Below are 21,513 nucleotides of genomic sequence, written 5' to 3'. Positions count from 1 at the left end.
TCCAACATGGGTGTGGTATATTGCCATGATAGCGTCCCCTAACAGTTTTCAAAATCAAAGCCTCTTCCTTTCACTTTGTCCTACACTTAAATTTTGTGGGCAGATGTGGTTTGGAGAGATCATCAAAAAGCCTCTTGGGCTCATAAAGTCACTCCAACAGCTCATAATGAACTCCTCCTAGGTATATCATTTAATCCACCTCCATTTTGACAGATTAACATTAGGACTGTGTAATACACCAATCAGTAAGGTCTTTTTACCTGCTCTTTTTTAATATTAAATAACAAAAAATAAACATGGTGTTTTACCTGCTTTTTTAAAGTGTCTCGAGATGTGTTATGAATTTGAGCTATACAAAAAAAGATTTATTGACTGATTGATATTCCATATTAGACATATCATCCTTTTGTGGTGAAAGAAAATTACATATTATTACTATGAGGTACAGCTCCAAATCTGTTGAAAATATCCACGTCAAATTTACTCAGAAAACCTTGAAGAAGTTGTTCATGATGTGTAGCAAAATCTGTGAATTTGGTCTAAAGACTCGTCCGTGCTGGTGCAGCGAAATTAGATCTTGACATGATGCTTTGCCCCAAAGTTACTGTTTTAACACAGCTGTACATTATCATATCTGAAATAGTTTCATGTTTCATGCGCTTGATAAAACTCAAAATAATAATTAGAGCAGGCTCAGTACATGTTTTGGTATTGTAATTGAGGTCAAGCAACCGCTCAAAAGAAGATGAAAATGTGTATTTTTGAAGGTAAACTGGATTTGGAGACGCTCAGTATGAATGCATGGGGTCTTAATCCTCAGGGTAACTCCTTGAAAGAAGTTTTTGTGTAATCTTGGTTTGACAGTGTTATACTGAGAAAAGGAATCCTCTCTTGCTTCTTGGTGGCTTGATCAGTTCAGGGGAAAATATATGTCAAACTCAATGTATATTTATTTGATGAGAGTATCTAGCAATTCCACATTTGATTTCGTAGGAGATTCTCACCCTTGATGTCTACCGGCAGTCTTTATTTGGACAGTTGCATATTCAATTTGATCCTCTCTGTCCTCTTCCTGTGATCGTCTGTGGGGCCGGGCTGGGCTGACGTTGGAGTAGAGAACATTTGCCTGGTTTTGAAAGAAGCAGATACATAGCTAAGGGGATCCTGCTGTTCAGGTAGTCGTCTCTGTGATGCAGCTGACGCGTTCTCACACATTGGACTTATATTTTGCTGATTGAGAAAACAGAACTCAAGCATACTATGTTGGACAACTTGACCTTAAAGGAAGAATGTGCAACCTTTTGATCTAGTAGATGTCGCCCTTCAGCACCAGCATTAAGCAGGCTAATGTTAGCACACTTTGGTTAACTCATAGCTTCACATTGCACATAAACTGACATGGCATGAACATGATCTAAACACACTTTCGTGACATCTAAATTAGCAGTGAGTATGTTATGTTATTTTTATTTTTTCTAGTTCTTGAGTAAAACAGCTTTATATGTAAGGCTGTCCCGTCCATATAAACACGATGTAAACACAGCTCAGACAACATTACAGTTGGCGACTCAGGCTTGTAACTCACTGTAGACAGTCATGACTCAGAATGACATTTACACAGGATATTATATTATTATATATATTATTTTATTTCTACTTTATTTATGTGTAAAATGTTGTACATTCTTCCTTTAAGTAAATACACCTATTAAATCTGGGTTATCTTTTTGTTTTTTAACAATTCCTCAACAGAAACTGATATTTTCTTGTCACATTACTCTATGCTCTTTATTGTGAAATTAAACTTTTCTGATCCTAACAATGGTGATTCTAAGTATTGAGATACGGATTTGTGCTGTTGCAATGCCTAAACGCAAGCAGAGGCCCCTGTATATAAGGACTTAGTAATTCCTGAAGATTCACTTTCTGAAATCATTCCAAAAGCAGAGCTAGATATTCAGGGATGGTTCAGGTTCAAGTTACTTTATTTGTACCCATGGGTGAGAGGTAAATATTTGTCATCCCGTGAGAAATAACCTCAAACGCTGAAAATGTTTAAATAAAATGTTTAGGGAACGTAACTGTAATCAGACAGTTTTGCTGAAATACTTAAATCCATCCTTTCTCACCTGTGCTATGTTATCGGGTCTCTTACTACCAGTGGATTGTTGTATGAAGGACTTCTTTCTCCTGGATGGGAAGATCAGCAATTCAATGAATGAAAATGAAATTAATAAAAAATGTAGCAGATGCCAAACTGAAATAGTCATAGAGACACACAACTCCTCACCTTATCCAAAAGAAGACAGTGAGAAGAATGATAGCTAGGACAACAGCAGTGATTGTTCCTACAGCTGCTGAAGTCCTTGCCCCTGGATAACGAGAGATACATTCTGAAAACTGATAGGGGAATTATGGGATGTTTGAGTATTAACAGCTTATATAATTGCTCCATAATCTCCCAAAGGTGTTCAGTTGTAAATATTTCCTTTCATAATCATGAATTTAAACATTCCACCTTGTTTTCTAGACCAGGGATCAGACAACTCTGGTGGCCACCATGGTAGCTTGTGATCATGTGATAAAGCAGCCAATACATATAATGACATGTGTTTGATAAATATGTAAATAAACTAAACTACAAGCATCAAAAAATTCACATTAGATTTCACTTTTCACTATTATACATTTAGTTCCTAAAAGAGAGATAACTGTCAAACCTGTCATCACTGCACACTTGTGCAGCAACGTTACATCTGCTTTGCATCTCATACTAGCTGGGATGAAATGCACAGGCAATAAAAAAATTAACAATTTCTAATCAAACAATCACGCAAACCAGATCGACAGACACAAAGATACAGAAAGAGATGTGACAAATTAGAAAAATGAAGACTTAGAGGATGCAGCAACCGAGAATCAACATGAAGGCATGCCAGCTTCATGACTGTAATGGCTGTTCTGTTACTGTGTTGATGGATAACAAATTAATTGGCAGAAATGCTTATCCTTTTGGTTTGCTTTTGGTGAATTGTAATAAAAGTGGCTCTCTGTTGACTTTGTTCTGCATGTGTGGCTCTCAGGAAAAAAATAGTAAGGATCTCTGATCTGGACCCCTTCCTGCTCAGCTGGAGTGGCGCCAGAGATTTTTTTCTATGGTGTTGCTCAACTTTTCAGTGAGGGTGCTCTGAGCTTTAGGGTTCCCATTGCCCGTCACCAGTTTAATTTCTATTGCGAGGCCGTGACACACACGCTTTCACATATGGGTACCTGCGTCTCCGTCAGTTTGGATTGAGTCTCTGAGTTCACACGTGGATGTTGAGGGACTACAAAATGATACATTTTTCCCCGTTGCTAACGGTACAAACCATTGTGCCCTGGCTAACAGGAGGAAGTAGCAAAGTAAGGTCAAATGTTCAATGCGTGCTGCGCCCATTGGTCAAATCACCTGCGTTGGTTTTATGTTTTGAGTCTACAATATGTTTGTTTTATTTATGTATTCATTCATTTTTTAAATTATACATGATAGTATTCACACATTCAAAATTCTAAATAATCACATTTCTTGGGGGTGCTAGGGGGATGCTATGGCTATCCTAGGGTTAGCTACATCGCCCTCCCTAGCCCCTCCCTGGCGGCGCCCATACTACTTAGGCTTATTTGATTTATTATGGTGTGAATGTCACTGCAACATTTACGTGTCAATTGAATTCAATTTTAGTCACTATTTCTATTTCAGTCTTGGTACATTTGAAATTGGTATGCAGAAGACAGGTTGTGTTATTTTTCTAAACACATAAACACATGGAAAACCTTAATACACCTCAAGCAGTAAAATCTAACATACACATTAATGCAGCTGTAAAGTGAAAAGCCTAAAATTTAACCCTCATGGCGAACATATTATTGCACAATAAATATTTGAAGGACTTGAATGAACATTCACTTGTCATGGGTAACTCTTAAAGTGTGGTAAGAGTACTTTTACTACAACCACTGGCATATATTTTAAGCTCAGAAAAGCTATAGATTGAACCTTTCAAACTACTTTTTATTTATCTTTATAAAGGGAAGCCTTAACCTTTCTTTAGCCAGCTGAGTCCCACTAAAATCAAATCTCTTTTTTAAATCTTTTTCAACCTCGACCCTTTGAGGTTATTAATATTATCAACAATACAGACCCTAGTTATTCACTGCTTTAGCATTGTTAGCTCTTTAATGCTTGTTGTAGTAGCAGTTATCTCGGTCTCTCTACTCCTCACATACACACGCACCTCCTGCTCTCTTGATTTGCATCACAGATTAGATTTACTGTTGGGGACATATCATGGATTTTAAAAGTTTTGTTTTTCAAAATAAATTGTTGGCTCTTCTAAGTCTCGTCTTCATTATGGAAAAACAGTTGCTGACAACATTTATCATCTTATTTAGGTTAACAAAATGAACACTGCACAAACTGTAATTCTGACTACTTAAACATGGTAATCTATAAGCGACATGAATTGCATTTTGGTTAGCTATCTTGCTAGCAGTCTTCTGCAACATCACAGGTAAGTTTGAGAATTGGTATATAAATAAAAGCCAGTAACTTACCTGCAATGGCCATCATATGAAAGGCAGAAGTATGACGTCCTAATGTGTTCTGGGCTACACAGTAATAATTTCCACTGAGTTCAGCCCTGAAGTCACTGATGGTGAAGATCGGTCCTGAAGCTTTAGGTGAGTCTTCATTCTCCTTATACCAGGTGTGGTTAGCTGCTGGGTTAGCATCACTGCTACATATCAAAGTCACCGAACTGCCCTCCACAACCTCAGCAGAGAGAATTACTGACACAGAGGGAAGCTTTGGACCATCTGGAGGAAAATATTATAGTTTATCTGTGAGTCGACCTAAATTTTGGGCTTCCTTGCTGAATTTACACTCCAAGCCTAAATTTCAAATTCTGTATTCTGTTTGGCTCTTTACGTTATCTTGAAATGTGGCTGATATCATGGTACAGAATAACCAAAAAAACAAAAAACAAAAAAACAAGAAGCCACAGCAGATTAAAACTTCGGCCAATGAAGTCGATAAACAGTATTGTGTGTAGTGGGAACTAGTGTAGGCCTACCCATCAGAGTATGATAATGGGGAAACTTTAGGAACTTTTGTACTCACAATGAACATCTAAAAATAGAGAAGTGGAGTTGACTTTTCCATATTGGTTTTCAGATTTGCAGTAGTAGAGCCCTCTGTCCTCTGAGCTGATGTTGGTGAAATTATAAATGCTTTCCTGTCCTTCAAGCAGTTTGTGGTTCTCCTTGTACCAGGTATAATTAGCTGCTGGGTTAGCATCACTGCTACAGGTCAGAGTCACTGTACTGCCCTCCACTATCTTGCCAGAGGGACTCACTGACAAAGTTGCAACCTGTGGACAATCTGGAAGAGAAGTTTGATTGAAGATATCAATTACTCAAGAAGGGTTGAAGCATCTGAAACTTTAAAGGAGATGTATTGAATTTGAACGTTTTAAATCCCTAATGTTGTTAATATAAATACAAATATCATTCATCTACTGAAAGGCTTTCTGAATGTTGAATGTGTAGACAGAAGACACAATCTGTAGGCCTGCCCTTTTAAAGGAGATACAACATGTCTGGCAGAGGTTATTACTTACATTTCACATTCACAGAAACATATTTTGATTTCCTCCTTCCCAGCATGTTCTCAGCTGTACAGTAATACTCTCCAGAGTCAGCAGACTGGACGGAGTGGAGGTAAAGGTGTGGTTCTTTGAGCAGTGATTGGTTCTTCTTGTACCAGGTGTATCTAGGTGCTGGGTTAGCGTCACTGCTACAGGTCAGAGTCACTGAACTGTTCCTCATTATGTCACCAGGGGGTCTCATCAACACTGACGGAGGTGTCGGGGCATCTGGAGGAAATAATGTGAACATTCAATAATACAAAAATGTCAGTCTGACTTTACCTGTTGACATAATAAATGGCTTGTAAATGTATGTGGTCATTTAAGAAGAATAAAGCTATCAAGTGTTGCACACTGGAGTAATCGTTAAAGCCAATATCTTGATGTGAATCCTGCCTGAGCATCTTTGTGCAAATGCAAGATATGCACCGAGCAAGATTCCAAACATTAAAACATTGCTTTATTAGTAGTTATTAGTGGTTATCTAAATAGGGTCAGGGGAACTTTTTGGGTCCTTGAAGGTTCCAGCAATGTATTTTAACTTCACTTTATTCTTAGGTTAAAAATAAAATAAACATAAGTATTTTAGGGGTTCCATACACTGACAACTGATCATTTAAAGGAAAAATTTCTTCCAGATTGGGACACTTGAAAAAAGTTCTGATTAAATTTGGTTTTGTGGTCTAATTTTTTTTGGGTGGGTTCAGAGGTCCTTCAAGTGAAAAACAACAACACTGGCCCTGCTAGTGTTCAAAAACTGTTTTTTACTTTAGTGTACAATGCTATAGTTAAAAATTGGGGAAATAAGCATTTTTGAGAAGACATGATTGAAATATATCCCCATGTATGTCCATATATTGCTTAAAAGAAGGAGTCTACAGTATGTAACTGAAGTCTTGGGATATGTTGTGTATCATGTTGAATTTTGTCTGACTTTCACCTAAAATGCTTGTTTGGTTAAAGTTCCAAATAAAAAAGCTCTTGTCCCTTATTGCCAGCTGAAATGAGCTATGCACAAAATATATTTTAAAAGTCAACTAAAAGGTAATGACAAACATTTAGAAAATTAGATATGATCATCTTGTTAGGTAATGATTAAATTACTTGCATGCTCATGCCTTTTTACACATCTTGCAGATACAAAGCAACACTAGCAACCTTCAACGCCCAGGTCCAACAGAAATATAACTTTACATTCAAACAGTGATGTGATGTCTATTGTTTTCTGTAAGAATTGTGACTTCAGCAAAGATTCCTTCAAATTAAATTTGTGTGAAACAAAGTGAGATGACTCACACACAGAAAAAGAGTGATATCCCTCGTAAGCACAGGAATACATGTCTGCAGGGTCGACTAATCCTTCATAAGATGAAGAGGTTTCTTCTATAATTTTTGTTTCATTCTTGAACCAAACGAAGGGAGAGCGACCTCCATGGATACAGCTGCTGTGACAAATGAGTCTTGGACCCATAGCAGACCAGATCACCTGGACCTTTAAATCAGGATCTGTGAACAAAGAAAAGTCTGGTTCAATTAACAGTAAATAACACACAGTTGGCTTTACAACATTACACCCTTCTAGTTAATATACGTGCAAGCTGCTATAACTGAACAGATCACTGTGGCTACGTTCACTTCTAGCATACAGTCAATGACAAAACAATGTATTGCATCAGTACCTTTGACAGTCAGAGATGTACCAGGAAATTTGCTCTGCCATTCAAAATCTCCTGTTCTGAATTTGAAGCGATATTCTGCTGAATCTCCCTCTCTCAGGTCAGAGATTCTCAGAGTGGAGCGTCCGCTCTCTGTTTCAATAACCTGGAAACGATCTGAATACTGGGAGGCTTTACTGAGGTCCTCAGGTCGTTTATAATATCCCGGATGGTGACTTTGTTCACGACTGAACCAGAATTTTGATATTCTATTACCATAACTGTTGTAAGTGCAGGAAATGTCCACTGATGAGCCTTTGAAGGCACAGATTGTTCTGTCATTGTACATCACTCTGTTGCATGAATGACCATGGCCACCTACAAAAAAAAAGATATAAATGAGGCTGCCCATGTTATATAAACACCAATGTTACAAAATAATAGAATATCTCAAAAATTCCCAACAGCATCATGTTAACAGTCTGTGGTATAAACTCACACACTGAAGGCGAGGTTGATTCTTCGTATCCGTGTACAGCACAAGCATAACTGTTTGCAGAATAAAAATATTTTTCATAAGAATATGACGTTGGCCTCTGAATTTTCTCCCCATTCTCGTACCAGATGTAGGAAGTCTGACCAGGTAGATAACATTTGCTTTTACACACAAAATGCGACCATGTGCAGTCATGTCTTTTGCATGGTTCTGATTTGTAAATCTGCACCTGGAAACCTTAATTTATAAAGTAAAAAAAATATGAGTTCATACATTGCTGTCAACATGTGTCAATATTAACTTAATCATTTATTAAGAGTTGTTGATGATGAGCATCTGACATCCAACCATAATATTACCTGTAACAGACAAATAGACTCCACGAGCACCACTGAAACTCCCACCTTCTTGGTTTGTCATGAACCTGAATATGTACCAAGCCGAGTCGCTCTCTCTCAGGTCTGTTATTCTCAGAGTGCAGCTGTTTTCCTCACAATGATACTGCACCCGACCTGCATACTCTGCGTCGGCCCTCAGGTCAAAGGGCACTTTATCCTGCAGTTTACGATACCAGAATGTATGCTCAACTGTAGTAGGCAGGCCATTGATCATCTTTGGGTATCTGTAGGTGCAGCTTATCTCCACTGTTGCTCCTTTTAAAGCACATATCCAAGAAGTAGAGTAAGCTATTCCCCAGCGATCTTGACCCTGTACCACTGTGACATAAAACAGAACATACATTAAAATCAGACGGAATCATTTAGGAATGAAATACTTTTCAAGTGTTTTGGAAAACGTTAAATATCAACAGTCAACCTCTCAAAAGATATATTTGCTAACTCTGTGAACTGTTACTTTTCCACTAGTTTAACTGGTTTTTAAAGATACTTACAACTTTAAGCTAATTACCAATTATCTCATCCATTTAACTATCTTTTGAAATAAATTCATATTTACTATGACGCCATTGTTTTGCCACCTTTTGTTTTGTAAATGGACTTCAGCTTGTAAAGCACTTTTCTAGTCTTCAGACTACTCAAAGCCCTTTTTTTTTCAACACCACATGTCACACCTACCCGCTCACACCCATTCTTACACTGATGGAAGCGGTTGTGATATAAAGTGACCATCAGAAGTAACCAACTGCAAAGTGGTGGGTATAAGGTTTAAGTATCTTCGGGTGTTTTTCACAATGGGTAACGTGGTTTGAAGATTGACAGGCCGGTTGGTGCAGTAATGCGAGTGTTATACCAGAACTTGATGGTGAAGAGGGAGCTATAACTGAAGGTAAAGTTCTCAATTTACCAGTTGACCAGTTGGTCATGGGCTATGGGTAATTACTGAAAGAATGAGATTGCATATTGTAATGGAAAAAAATCAGGCATCTGATTAGGATTCCTCCTTTTAACCAGGCACATCTAACTGGGAGTAGACCCTGGGCTGGATCCAGAGCTTGCTGGAGGGATTATATATCCTATCTGGCTTGGGAATGCCTCAGAATCCCCCAGGAAGCGCTAGAAAATGTTGCTGGAGAGAGCGACATCTGGGTCAGCTTGCTTAGCCGGCTGCCACTATGACTTTGCCCAAGATAAGTGGAAGGCAAAGGATGGATGGATAGATGTGTGTTGCTTTTTAAGTTATTGTTAAAAGCGTTGGCGTTGAATAAATTGATATATCTTTAATATAAAAAAGGGGTTTTATAAATCCTCCAACACTTTCGAACACAGATTATTCACAAATGGAGCCGATACATAAAGTAAGCTGTTATTTTGCCCTCAGATCTTTTGAAAGAAATAGAAGAATAAAACGTGAATAATCTATGTACACTTAAGCAAGTGCGTAAATGGGCGAGGGGCCAGAAAAGTATGGAAACTTGAGTGCAGTTTTACTGCTTAGAAGCAACAGAACATTGATTATTAGAAGAAAAACACATCCTGTTTTGCTTAGTTTCATGTCTGTGGTCAGGTCAGAGGTGTGAAAGTAGGTGCAGAATAAGGATGTGAAACTCATGACTATCTTTTTGTTGTAAGCAGGCTATAAGATGTTACAAAGGGCATATAAGGTTAAAATGTCATTGTGGTAAAACTTAGCTTTAATGTAATGTTGATATCAGAAAGTGGAGGATAAGAAAATGTAAAATAGTCCCAGTTACTTTTTTCAGGTAGTGATTAAATTGATTCAAAGACACTGTCTAATTGTTATATTTAAATGGTTCTATTTTCTCTCTCTCATAAAGGGAGCTCTCCAACTTCTAAGAACATGTTTTGGGCCTTTGTGAATCAACAATCTCTTTTTCTGTGAAGACATAAAAGCCAGTCCAGAGCACGGTAATCACTGCTAACAGTGATCTACACACACAAGAGAAACTTGCTTTTATTGACATTGGTTTCTTTTTTATATTTGACCTTTTATGAGGAATAAGAAGGCTACGGTTATACATTTCTGTCAGCTGAAACACGTTATAGACTGAAGATAGAGCTGTACATTCACTTACACCAACTTTAAAGAATGAAACTGGTGATTTATTTTACTTTTATCTACTAAGATACAGATAAAACCCTCCAAATATGCTCAGATTTCAAATTCCACTGCATGCAAATATCTGGTAATATTAAGGTAAACATGATATTGCATTACAACACAATCAAATGTATGTATGTTTGATTTTTAACTGGCAAATAACATTAAAAAGTTGGCATGCGCACCTGACAAAGAGAGAAGACAGACAACAAATCCCATCGCTGCTGCAGTTAAACTCATATCCATTCTGCTGATTTCTGTATGGCAAAAATTATCAGAAGAAAGATAAGATGCAAATACTAAACACTATTTCTGATGTTCAAGTAAACTAAAATCTCTGCTAGTTAATCGAGTCTTGAAAGAAAACTTGTCTTTTGTAGGATAAGACGATAAGGACGATTGCATAAAGCTGCCCTGCCTTCCTTCCTCTTTTCATAATTAGCATGAGCAGCTGATGGTCTGTACATCCCCAAGATGAAATGAAAAAGAAGAAGAAACGACTACTTCTGTTGTTTAACCATGCATGAACTTTACATGCACGTTAAAATCAAGGTCATGTTGGTGACAGCACCATACATCTAAAACCGCACCCAACCTTTAACACAAATTACAGTTGGGCAATTTTGCATAAAAATTGAAATGTGATTTGTTACCATGTACCTTTTGTCCCATAGGGATGGACATTGCAAATTAGCTTGAGTTATGAATGCTTTGGTGTATGTTTGCTTGCCCTATTCTTGCTCCTACACAAATAAACGTGAAATAATAATAATAAAAATATACAACTCTAAGTTTTACAAAATAATGCAGGTGATACTACTCTCACAATGGAAGAAACAGTGAATAGTAAATAAAGTAAATAAGTACACTTACCAAAGAACTGTAATTGTTAACAATTTTGTGATACTTGTGATGTTAATTATTTCTTTTTCTCCTCTCCATATTATACTCCTCTTCCATTTAGGGGCAATTACAGAACTTTTTACAAAAGGGGAAATACGGGTCACTGGTGGTGCAGTGTTTAGTGCGCGCGCCCCATGTATGGAGACTGTGGTCCTCCAAGCGGGTGGCCCGGGTTTGAATCTGACCTGTGGCTTCTTTCCCGCATGTCATTCCCCACTCTCTCTCTCCCTGGTTTCCAACTCTATCCACTGTCCTATCCCTCCAATAAAGTCACAAAAAGCCCAAAAATAAATCTTTAGAAAAAAAAAGGGGAACATTTTACTTTGTAGAATCTGATCAACAGAGTAAATGTAAAAATTGGTCGTCTTATAAACTATATAATGAGCATATATTAAAAATATCCCTATATGTGGATCAATATTTATTTCATAAAATTATTTATGTGTCAGAACACATGGTACACACAAGTAGCTCATATGTCTGCAAATAAACTTACATTTCCATTGCATGCCTTTAACTTGTAACAAAGTGAGTTCTAAACAGTTAGCATTACTTATTTTACGTAATTTAACTAAAAAATGGAAGAAAGAAGTTTTAAATGCATGCCAATGTTGCCAATTTACATCAGCACATGTTTAAAAACCATTAAAGTCAGACATGTTTTTGTAAAGGTGAGGAAAAGTCACCCATCCTGCAAACTCTTTAAGTACAACGTTTGATTTTAAAAGTGACCTTTCCAGCGTGTACTGTAAACGCAGCACAAATTAGCCTGATACTTTTCATTAATTATACCTCCTCTGTGTGTGGTAAATTTAGTCAAGGAAAAAAGATCTTAAGCAATTTACTGAAAAATTTGCAGGACTGATCTCAAGTCCCACTTTCTTTTCAGAGCACCACTTACATTAAATAAAACAAAGAAGAGTACAGAAGTAGAAGGAAATGTTGGTTTCTTGGTACATTTATTATTGATCAGCATGCATGAAAATCTTTACAGCTCGGGGAAATAATTTAATAACTTGATGTCTGTATTTCTTTTCAAATATTAGATTCAACAGCTTCAGGATAATGAGCAGAGGCATAATATACAATGAAATATTTGACATTAAGAAAAGAGATATTAAAAAAAGAAACTTAATAGAAAGTTCATAAATATTGTGTAAAAGATATTATTTTCAAAGACGGAGTAAGCTAATTATGTGTGAGCTTTATACATAATGAACTGACAACCTGCTAGATAACAGATACATGTACTCTATCAAAGGCTGGAGGTTATTACAACACATTTAAAACAGTTATCAGTTTTACACATGTCACCCGGAGAACTGAGCAAACAGTTTAACCAGGTTGAAGGCATTCCAGCAGAACGGATGACCATGGTCTTGTATCACAGAGTATAAACCAAGTGCCTTCCTCTGGGGATGAAAAATGAAGTAAATGCTAAAATACTCAAAACTGCAGTTCCTTTGTCGGCTGGGTCCCTAGATTCCTTTTATTAAGTATTTTAAAAACTTGCATAGCAAGTGCTTAAATAGAAACATCAAATATGGCAAGAATCATAAGACATGCAAACAGATTCTCCACAAATAAACTTGAGAATGCAATAGAGGAAGCTCAGGTTGTTTTTGTGTTTCTTCATTTTGACAGGGTGCCAATCATTCTTTGCTACTGACTTGATTGGTCCAGAGAATTATTCTTAAATTTCTTCTTAAACACTGTGAGGTAACGAAGCACACAATTTTATGGTGTTGGTACTCTTGGTTACTTGGTGATCGTGCTGTACAGTGCAGATGAATCTTCTACTTTCTCCTGACATCTTAGTCTGTGAAATTCAAAAAATTTGATTAAAAACCAAAAAAGAACAACACAATGTAAAGAACCACATGCAAATGCCAAACTTTTTTTTTTTTTTTACACAGACTCACTCTGAAATGGCATTTGCACTCTTAACGTTGACCACAGTGTATTCCACATCATCCTCATCTTCTTCCTCATCCTCGTCTTCTTCCTCATCCTCGTCTTTTTCCTTCTTATTCGTGGGTCTGGTTAGCTTAGCTTGCACAACGTTATAGTAGATAGGGTCTTCCTTGTTCTTTGAGAAGCTTACGCTGGCATAATAAAGATCTTCCTGCTCCTCATCTGGTTGTCCATGTGCTGATGCTGAAGAGTTTTCATGAACCAAATCCATATTAAGCTGAAGAGTAAACATTGCATCACAAAGGAAAGGGGGTTATGAGTACACTTGTTTTTGTCCCTACTAGTCATTGTACAAGTAGATACTATTTAAGAATATCTAATTCAATCTGTTGTAACAAAACTCTAGCATAGAAAGAGCAATAAATGCCCAATCTTAACAGAGGGCTCAAGCCATATCCGCTACAATGTTGAGGGAAACAAAGTCACTGTCATAGCACAACAGGATCTGAACATTTAATGTATATAATCAGGTTTGTGTTAGTCAAAAGAGCTGTCACTCATGATGTTATACTCCTTTTTATAGCATCAACTAACCGATTAAAACTGAATTTCTCAGAAAAATGACAGGCATTTATCAGGCATAAATCAGTGTGGTAAAAACTAACTAAAAAACATTTGACGTGTATTTAGTTTTTATGGTTTTGCATGTCCCATCATTTAACATGAAAGAGGGGGACTTTAAGAACTATACTGCAGTCATGGGGGACCTTTATATATTTTTGGCTTCACTTCTTGGGAGCTTTTATGTCATCCATCTTTTTATATAGTCTGTGGATCTGATTATTACATATGGCAAAATTGTATGACAAGGTAATTAAAGGTAACCCTATAATACAAAGAAGGTCGTTAAGTAGCATTGTTTGAATTCTAAATGGACAGTATGATAGCTGAACTCTTCTTTACCTGTCCTTTGTTGTCTGCCCTCTTTCCAGTCTGGTTGGTTTCTTTTGAGGACATCTTTCTTCTGGATGCAAAAATGATTTATAAAAAATATAAGACCAAATGTAGTTTTTAAAAACCTGACTGAATTCAAGCTCAGTTGCTGGATTATACAAACCACACAAAATGAACAGCTCACCTTATCAATAGGAAGATGGCAAGCAACATGATAACCAGAAAAATAACAGTGAGTGATCCAACAGTTACTGAAGTCCTTGAATCTAGGAAGCAGAGATGAAATTCCATTTGGTAATCAGAGAATTACATGTTGTTTTAGACCTAGACTTAGAAAGCTTTCATTTATCCCATAGGGCAATTCGACTCCACTCAGACCTATGCAGACATTACAAACAAAGAACAAATAGAGAATGTCAGAGACAACAAACAAATCGGTGCTTTACAAAGATGAGCGCTAGCACGCTGACACCCCTCGAGTGGTCTCCTTTGGCAATGACACACACAAGGACCAGGCAATATGAAAAGCACAGTTTACATTTTTAGGCTAGCTGTAACCTCAGACCACATTAGACTGTATATTAATCTGCAGAAGACTCTATGTTGTGAGTGGGCACCTTGGCTTTCTCAGGTAGGTTTAAATTACAGAAACTAATTATGTAGTGTCGCTGAGCAGGCATGTACTGTTATTGGCTTAATTAACTTAACTGGAAGGCCAAGATGATGTGGAAGTTTATTCAGGTTGAAAAAACAAAACTAACCTGAAACAACAACCAAATGCAATGTCGAGTTACGGCATCCTCTTTTGTTGTGAGCTTCACATAAATAACTCCCACTGTGTTCAGAACCAATGTCGTTGATTGTGAAGATCCGTCCTGATGCTATTGGTGTGTTTTCATCTATCTTGTACCAGGTGTATTTGGCTGCTGGGTTAGCATCACTGCTGCAGGTCAGGTTCACCATACTACCCTCCATTATTTCAACAGCTGGACTTGATGACACAGTGGGAAGCCTTGGAGCGTCTAGAGAACATGCAAAAGAATAAAACCATGAAGGCATGGAAAAACTGTTGTTTTAAGTCTTCCCACGTGGGAACTTTGGAAGTTACAGTTGATTTGTATAATCCAGACTGGTTTTATATGAGGTTCAGGCGAACTGTGGAATTTTTTCTGCATCACTCATGCACTTGATCAATGTACTTTCTCTATGAAGGGATACCCTTCCTAGTCAGCATGAACAGGAGGAATGATGTAAATTACAGTGACAACTTTGCAACTATATTAACTATACATCTACTTAAATACATGAAGTGTTGATGTGATTTGGTGATTTACTGTACTTACACTGAACATCTATAAGTAATCTTGAGGAGTTCCTCTGACCATACTTATTCTCAGACTTGCAGGAGTAGATCCCGCTGTCCATAGACCTGATAGAGGTGAAATAATAAATGCCTTCTTTTCCTTCAACTAGTGATTTGCCCTCCTTGTACCAGGTATTAGTAGCTGCTGGGTTAGCATCACTTTTACAGGTCAGAGTCACTGGACTGCCCTCCATTATCTCGTCAAGGGGAATCACTGACACTGAGGGATGCTTTGGAGCATCTGGTTGGGGAAAAAAAGAACAATTCATGAGTCTTTGATAAGAGAATCATTTGTCAGAAAAGTCAGCCATGAGCTAGAAAGAATACTACTGTTTTTAACAATTGTAACAATGCATTACATCTCATACTAATAAAGTACTTTAGCCATATTTATAAAATTGGTAGCACTGTTACAGGATGCCCTGCCACATTGCAAAATAATGTGTTAAAAGTTGGTTCTGTTTTAGCTTTTGGCAACAAAAAATAGGCAAAATCTAATGTGTCCGATAAGTTATAGATGACATTTTTTACTCACGTTGTATATTAATGATGACGTGTCCAGATTCCCTTCTCCCCAGCTCATTCTCAGCTGCACAGTAATACTCTCCTGAGTCAGAGGATTGAATGGAACTGTAGACAAGCTGAGGCTCTTCACTGAAAGGCTGAAAGTCTGAATCTCCATTCTTCTTGTACCAGGTGTAATTAGCAGCTGGGTTAGCATCAGTGCTACAGGTCAGAGTGACAGAATAGTTCTCCATGATCTCACCAGGGGGATTTAGCAACACTGAGGTAACCTTTGGAGCATCTGGAGATGACATCGACATGCATTCCTTTATGATAAGAGCATCTCATCACACATTCATTCAAATGCCTTTTTGATTCATATCTTTGTCACGGTGGCTGTACAGTGCTGACCATTGAGCTGGAGTTTTACTTCCTTTTTTGTTTTGTAAATAATTCAGGTGCCAGGTGGCGCTGCTCATGTTAGCCTGGCAGACCAAGGAGGAGTCACTCCATACAAACATTATAAACCGCCAGCTCCATGATCTGTAAGCCTCAACTAAACAGACTGATAGCACGGTATGAAGTTGACAACATGCTTCCCATATCAACTGTTCAATCTGTTGTCTTCAGAGACCTTATTAGTAAATATACATGTTGAAAACCTCACTAAAAGACTAAATAATGTGATCATTAAAATGAGGATTGAGGTGAAAAAGGGACACTATAGTAATTTTCCCATGTAGTTACTTTTATATGCAGATACTCAGTTAGTAACTTCTTGATAGTAACTGAAACTAGTCACTCATTTTCAGTAACCTGCCCATCACTGGTTTTGAATTTGCTAATATTAAGATTGACCGTACTGTAAATCAAGATAATGACTATCACTCTGTCTCAAATTAAGACTCAGACACTGTAAACTCCTTTCTTTACACTGGTTCTTCATTTGGTAGTAGTTTCACTTTTGTTTCTAAGAATAACATTTAAATCTACTTGATCACAGTGTTTTTTTTTATAACTTAAAGTGTAATTGTGCTGTAGTGTGAGTGTGCAGATGTGTTTTTTGCCATGACAAAGTCAAGTTAACTTACACACTGAAGGCGAGGGAAATCCTTCATGTCCTTTTAAAGCACAGGAGATTTCGTCTTCAAGACAAAAAAAGTCATTATAAGAAGATTTATCCTGCAAGATCAATTGCTTTCCATTCTTGAACCACCCATATGGAAGACGACTTGCTTCACTGCAGCTGCTGTGACACCTCAGCTCTGCCTCAATGTAAAATTGGTGGGCTGCTATTCTAGTCACCTGTACCTGTAAAGCTAGATATACAGAATAAGAAACATTGCCATTATCAGTTTCCAAAAAAGAAGATACATATAGCTACACATCATTGCAACAGCTACAGTTACATAAGTAAAACCTAGCATACCAAGGGCCTGTGTCCACAAAACATGTTTTTCTCATAGAAAAGTTCAGGGGAGTACAGGGATAAAGCAACTTATGTGGCACCTGGGTCTTTATTTCTATGACAACTGCCTATATTCTTAATAAACTAGAATGTCCTCTTTGCAGCGTCTTTGTGTATGATGATGAACCGGAGGATGCTGCTCCTCGTTCTTTGTATATAGGCATTCATAATGATGACTGACCTCTGTCACATCTTTATCTAACAGGTGTGTAGCAGCTGGTGCATGCATGACACAGTCTGATAATTGTTCATTGAATTCCCTTGTCCAAGAGGTGTTGTTAGACTGAGATGTTTCAGGGTGATCTGCTCTCCAAAAATGATCCTTTATTTTCTTATTGTGATTATTTTTGACGGATATATTGTACTTCTCTGTATACGCAGAGGCAAAACTAGCTTCTCCTCTAACTTCTTTAACCCTCCTCATGATTGGTTGTCTGAATAATGCAATGATGAGAACTACAGCTGGAAAAAAAAGGCACTCTGACACGCCACTTGAAAAAGGCAGCAACCTGTAAATATATTCGACACAATCGAGTGTCTCCTGCATGTGTCCATATGTACGATGAATGGTTGCTAATCTTTGAGAACATTTTCTCAAAAAGACGTGGGCTAAAAGAAAAAAATGCTTTGTGGACAGACAAAAGGCCTGACTGCATTCACTTAAACAACAGTTAGTACACAAACTGAAAGTAATTGACTAAAAGCAACATTTCAGGTCTTTTTTTTTTAAAGTAAGGTCTTCATTGGTTTGTGTTCATATGTACCTGTGACAGTCAGAGTTGTACCATGTACATCACTCCTCCATCCACTTCTTTCTGTTCTGAATTTGAAACGATACTGGGCTGAATCGCTTTCATTCAGCGCAGAGATACTCAAAGTGGTGTGTCCCATCTCATTGTCAAAGACCTGCAAGCGACCTGTATACCTGGGGTCTCTACTGAGGTCCTCAGGTCGCATATGATATCCCGAATGGTGACTCAGTCCAGGACTGAACCAGGATTTTGAAATGATCCTTCCATAACTGTTGTAAGTACAAGAAATGGCCACCGATGAGCCTTTGGAGGCACAGATGGCTCGGACAGCATACGTCACTTTGTTGCAGGTTTTACCTTTGGCACCTGGAAATGTTGGTTACAATTAACAAATGTTGTTGCCACATTAAAAATACAAGTCGTTGTAGTTGTAAGTTAGTGTCAGATTGTAAGTAAACTCACACACAGGAGGAGAGGGGAAATCCTCAAATCTTTTCAAAGCACATGTATAGCTCTTATATACAGAGGGGCCTGAATAGGAAGAGTATCTGACTGCTGGCATTTCCTGTCCATTTTCGTACCAGACATAGGAGTAATGATAAGGTAAAGGACAACTGCTGTGACACTTCAGGTAACTTGTAATCTCCTGCACCTTGAGATCTGGATCTGTGGAGAATGAACAAGAAAGGTTATTTTAGCCTAATCTGTTAACAAACACATGCAAATAGATTAAAAAAAACATTGTCATAGGGTTTTTTTACGAGTGAAAACATTACCTGTGACATACAACAAGACTCCAGGCTCATCAGTGTATCTTCCATTAAGTTGGTTTGATATCAACCTAAACTTGTACTTAGCCGAGTCGCTTTCTCTCAAGTTTGTGATTCTCAGAGTGCAGCGCGTCCCAACACATTTGTGCATCACACGATCTGCATACTGTGAGTCTGTTGTCAAATCAACACATTCGTTATTCTGCTCTTTGGTAAACCAGAAGGATTTATCGACTGTAGACGGGCTATTTCTTGTGGATGGGTACATGTAGACGCAGCTTAGTTCCACTGTTGCTCCTTTTATGGCACAGATTTTGGTACGACTGTAAGTCACTCTCAAGCCATTCTGACTCTGAACCACTGTAACACAGAGCACACCAGGAAACACAACTAAAATAATAAAAACATCAGAAGACAGACTTTCATTTACATTAGAAGTGCTAAAAACTCTTACCATGACTTAAGGTCAGTGTGAGACAGGGCTAATATTTCCAGAACATGTTATTGTTGGACACTAGAGTGTGGACAAATATGTTCAGCAGTCTTATCCTAACTAAAACTGAACATAACATTTAGAATAATGGATGTGTTTTATTTATCTTTATTTTTACCTATTTCCAAATTCTTTTAACATGTTGAAACTTAAGTTAGCACCTAAATGCTGCAGAAAGGATGTTGCAGTTCTTTTTGCATAACAGGTTTTGTTTAAAGTCTATGGGCCAGACCCGTAAACTATGGATGACACGTATCGTTCATAAAATCAAATCACAAATGTGTATTTGACTTCGGTGGTTCTTGGAGCCAGCCTTAAGCGGACACTCGACACACTGCAGGATTTTACACTTATGCATTGGCTTCATTTTTCAACCTCAGAAGTTGCCGCTTGGTTTTAAAGAGCCCATATTATGCCCTTTTTGGGGTTCGTATATTTAATCTATGTACCTACTTTTGTACGTTCACAATAGCTAAAGTCAGAAAAAAGTGTCTGTTTTCATGTACTGCTCCTCCTTGCTCCCTCTACGCTCTGAGTCCGTCAGCTACGCTCTGTTGAGCCCACACTGTTAGACCCCACGTGGGCCAAGTCTGCTCTGATTGGTCTACCGATCCGCTCTGTCGTTATTGGTCAGTTGCTCAGCACGCTTCTCGGAAATTTCAACATGAGCTGCAGGGCTTGCCACAACGAGCCAATGGGCTTAGATCAGTGATCTCACACTGACAATGACGTCGCACTGACAAATTTTTATCGAGGGGGGCTAGAACAGGAGGACGTAGGAGAAGCTGCGTTTCCGCGGACTTTGAATTTTTGCACATAGATGTGCCTAAACATGCACAGGACACTTGGAAAACACACTAAAGGGCATATAAAACCAGAAAAAGCATAATATGGGACCTTTAACTAGTTTACACTGTAATGATTTCCCTGCTGGAAAAACAACTGATGAGAGCCATGATGAGTTTAAGTCAAAACACCAAAATAATGAGCTGAAAGACAGTAAAATACTCTGTATAGAGAGGTGCTGTGTCATCTGATAATTCCAAAGAAGTTTAGTACTGCAATCAAACATTTTTGACATTAGTCATTCATTTTTTACCAACAATATTAAAATATTAATTCAAACTACTTTAGCTTGTCTTATTTAGTTTACAAATCCTGTGAAAAATAATTCCTTGAGACATGGAGAACCTTATATAGACCCTAGCTGTTTTATTAATAATGTATTTTCCACAATAATGTTATTGCAGAAAAAACAGCCTCTGAATAAACTCTGATTCATTTATACACCAGCTACAGTTCCATTTAGAGGATTCCAGATAGATCAATCCATACATCGTCCTAAAAAAAAAATCTGCATGAAATGTAACATTCACGTTCTTAAGGTTTATAATACTGTTCAAGTGTCAGGAGATGTTGCCGCCTGAAAGTGTTCATGTAGAAGTACATTACCTTGTACAACGAGAAGGAAGACAACAAATCCACTCGCTGCAGCAGATAAACTCATAGCTGCTACTCCTGTCCACATTTAATCAGCAGGTTCATCAAATATGTGAGGACAAACTGTGTTCTTTATTACTGTGGTTGAAAATAAGAGCCACACCACCTTCCTTCCCCTTTACATGGACAGAGAAATTACTGAAAATCCCCATACTGAAATGAAGAAATGATTCTTACTTTTATGAAAATGATGTGACAGCTTCTCTAAATATAGTTTATGTAAATTGCAGTGAGAGAGAGTGTCTGACACTTACAGTAAAGAAGCAGTGTCAAGAAAGTATAAATAGAAATACTTGTTAATTTTTCATACCATATCTTCACTGTGTCATGTGTCTATGTTGCCAGGCTGGAGCTGGACTATGGCAGCTGTTGGAGGGCGTTGGTCGGGCCTGTGAATTCACTGTTATGAATTGAAGAAAATATTAAAAAGATCAAACCCGCACTGAGTCAGTTATGTTGTCCTCCTCAAAGACTACTATTAGATACATACTGATCTAATAGAAAATGTACTTGAATTAATTAGTTGGGTAGATATAC

General features: G+C 37.7%; 2 protein-coding genes across 5 annotated transcripts; both read right to left on the bottom strand.

The window, feature by feature from the left end:
* Positions 1–172: 172 nt before the first annotated feature.
* On the bottom strand, positions 173–10,923 carry LOC132983217 (B-cell receptor CD22-like). 2 transcript variants are annotated; one of them, XM_061049457.1, is made up of 11 exons: positions 10,541–10,923; positions 8,195–8,551; positions 7,839–8,072; positions 7,364–7,717; positions 6,981–7,190; positions 5,658–5,912; positions 5,159–5,419; positions 4,594–4,854; positions 2,291–2,372; positions 2,130–2,190; positions 173–1,230 (listed from the first exon to the last, which is right to left on the bottom strand). In XM_061049457.1, the coding sequence occupies exons 1-11, from the start codon at positions 10,599–10,601 to the stop codon at positions 1,027–1,029; spliced, it is 2,340 nt and encodes a 779-aa protein (XP_060905440.1). In that variant the 5' UTR covers positions 10,602–10,923; the 3' UTR covers positions 173–1,026. The 2 variants fall into 2 exon arrangements, with proteins under 2 accessions (XP_060905440.1, XP_060905448.1); XM_061049465.1 differs by lacking the exon at positions 10,541–10,923 and having other exon boundaries at positions 7,839–7,888; positions 7,980–8,072; positions 8,195–8,323.
* A 1,277-nt stretch (positions 10,924–12,200) lies between these two features.
* Positions 12,201–21,214, bottom strand: LOC132983201 (B-cell receptor CD22-like). 3 transcript variants are annotated; one of them, XM_061049444.1, is made up of 11 exons: positions 18,990–21,212; positions 18,676–18,879; positions 18,226–18,579; positions 17,085–17,312; positions 16,025–16,294; positions 15,470–15,730; positions 14,888–15,148; positions 14,311–14,392; positions 14,136–14,193; positions 13,181–13,449; positions 12,201–13,077 (listed from the first exon to the last, which is right to left on the bottom strand). In XM_061049444.1, exons 1-11 carry the CDS (start codon positions 19,438–19,440, stop codon positions 13,017–13,019), a joined length of 2,499 nt encoding a protein of 832 aa, XP_060905427.1. In that variant the 5' UTR covers positions 19,441–21,212; the 3' UTR covers positions 12,201–13,016. The 3 variants fall into 3 exon arrangements, with proteins under 3 accessions (XP_060905427.1, XP_060905419.1, XP_060905429.1); XM_061049436.1 differs by having other exon boundaries at positions 14,136–14,196; positions 18,990–21,211; XM_061049446.1 differs by lacking the exons at positions 12,201–13,077; positions 13,181–13,449; positions 14,136–14,193 and having other exon boundaries at positions 14,311–14,504; positions 18,990–21,214.
* Positions 21,215–21,513: the final 299 nt, after the last annotated feature.

The sequence above is a fragment of the Labrus mixtus genome, chromosome 2 (assembly GCF_963584025.1).
Source record: "Labrus mixtus chromosome 2, fLabMix1.1, whole genome shotgun sequence".
Taxonomy (NCBI): Eukaryota; Metazoa; Chordata; class Actinopteri; order Labriformes; family Labridae; genus Labrus; species Labrus mixtus.
This window is presented reverse-complemented; position numbering and strand designations above follow the sequence as displayed.

Bases quoted from the DNA above. Each gene is read 5' to 3' on its own strand.
- LOC132983201 (XM_061049436.1), bottom strand. From the start codon at position 19,440: ATGGTAAGAGTTTTTAGCACTTCTAATGTAAATGAAAGTCTGTCTTCT. The intron at 17,313-18,225 runs GTACATATGAAC...CTGTATATCTAG, and splicing joins TACAACTCTGACTGTCACAG to CTTTACAGGTACAGGTGACT. The intron at 14,197-14,310 runs GTGAGCTGTTCA...TTTTGCATCCAG, and splicing joins GCCATCTTCCTATTGATAAG to AAGAAAGATGTCCTCAAAAG.
- LOC132983217 (XM_061049457.1), bottom strand. From the start codon at position 10,601: ATGGATATGAGTTTAACTGCAGCAGCGATGGGATTTGTTGTCTGTCTT. The intron at 8,552-10,540 runs GTGCGCATGCCA...TTTATGTCACAG, and splicing joins CTGTCTTCTCTCTTTGTCAG to TGGTACAGGGTCAAGATCGC. The intron at 1,231-2,129 runs GTGAGAAAGGAT...TTTCTCAATCAG, and splicing joins GACCCGATAACATAGCACAG to CAAAATATAAGTCCAATGTG.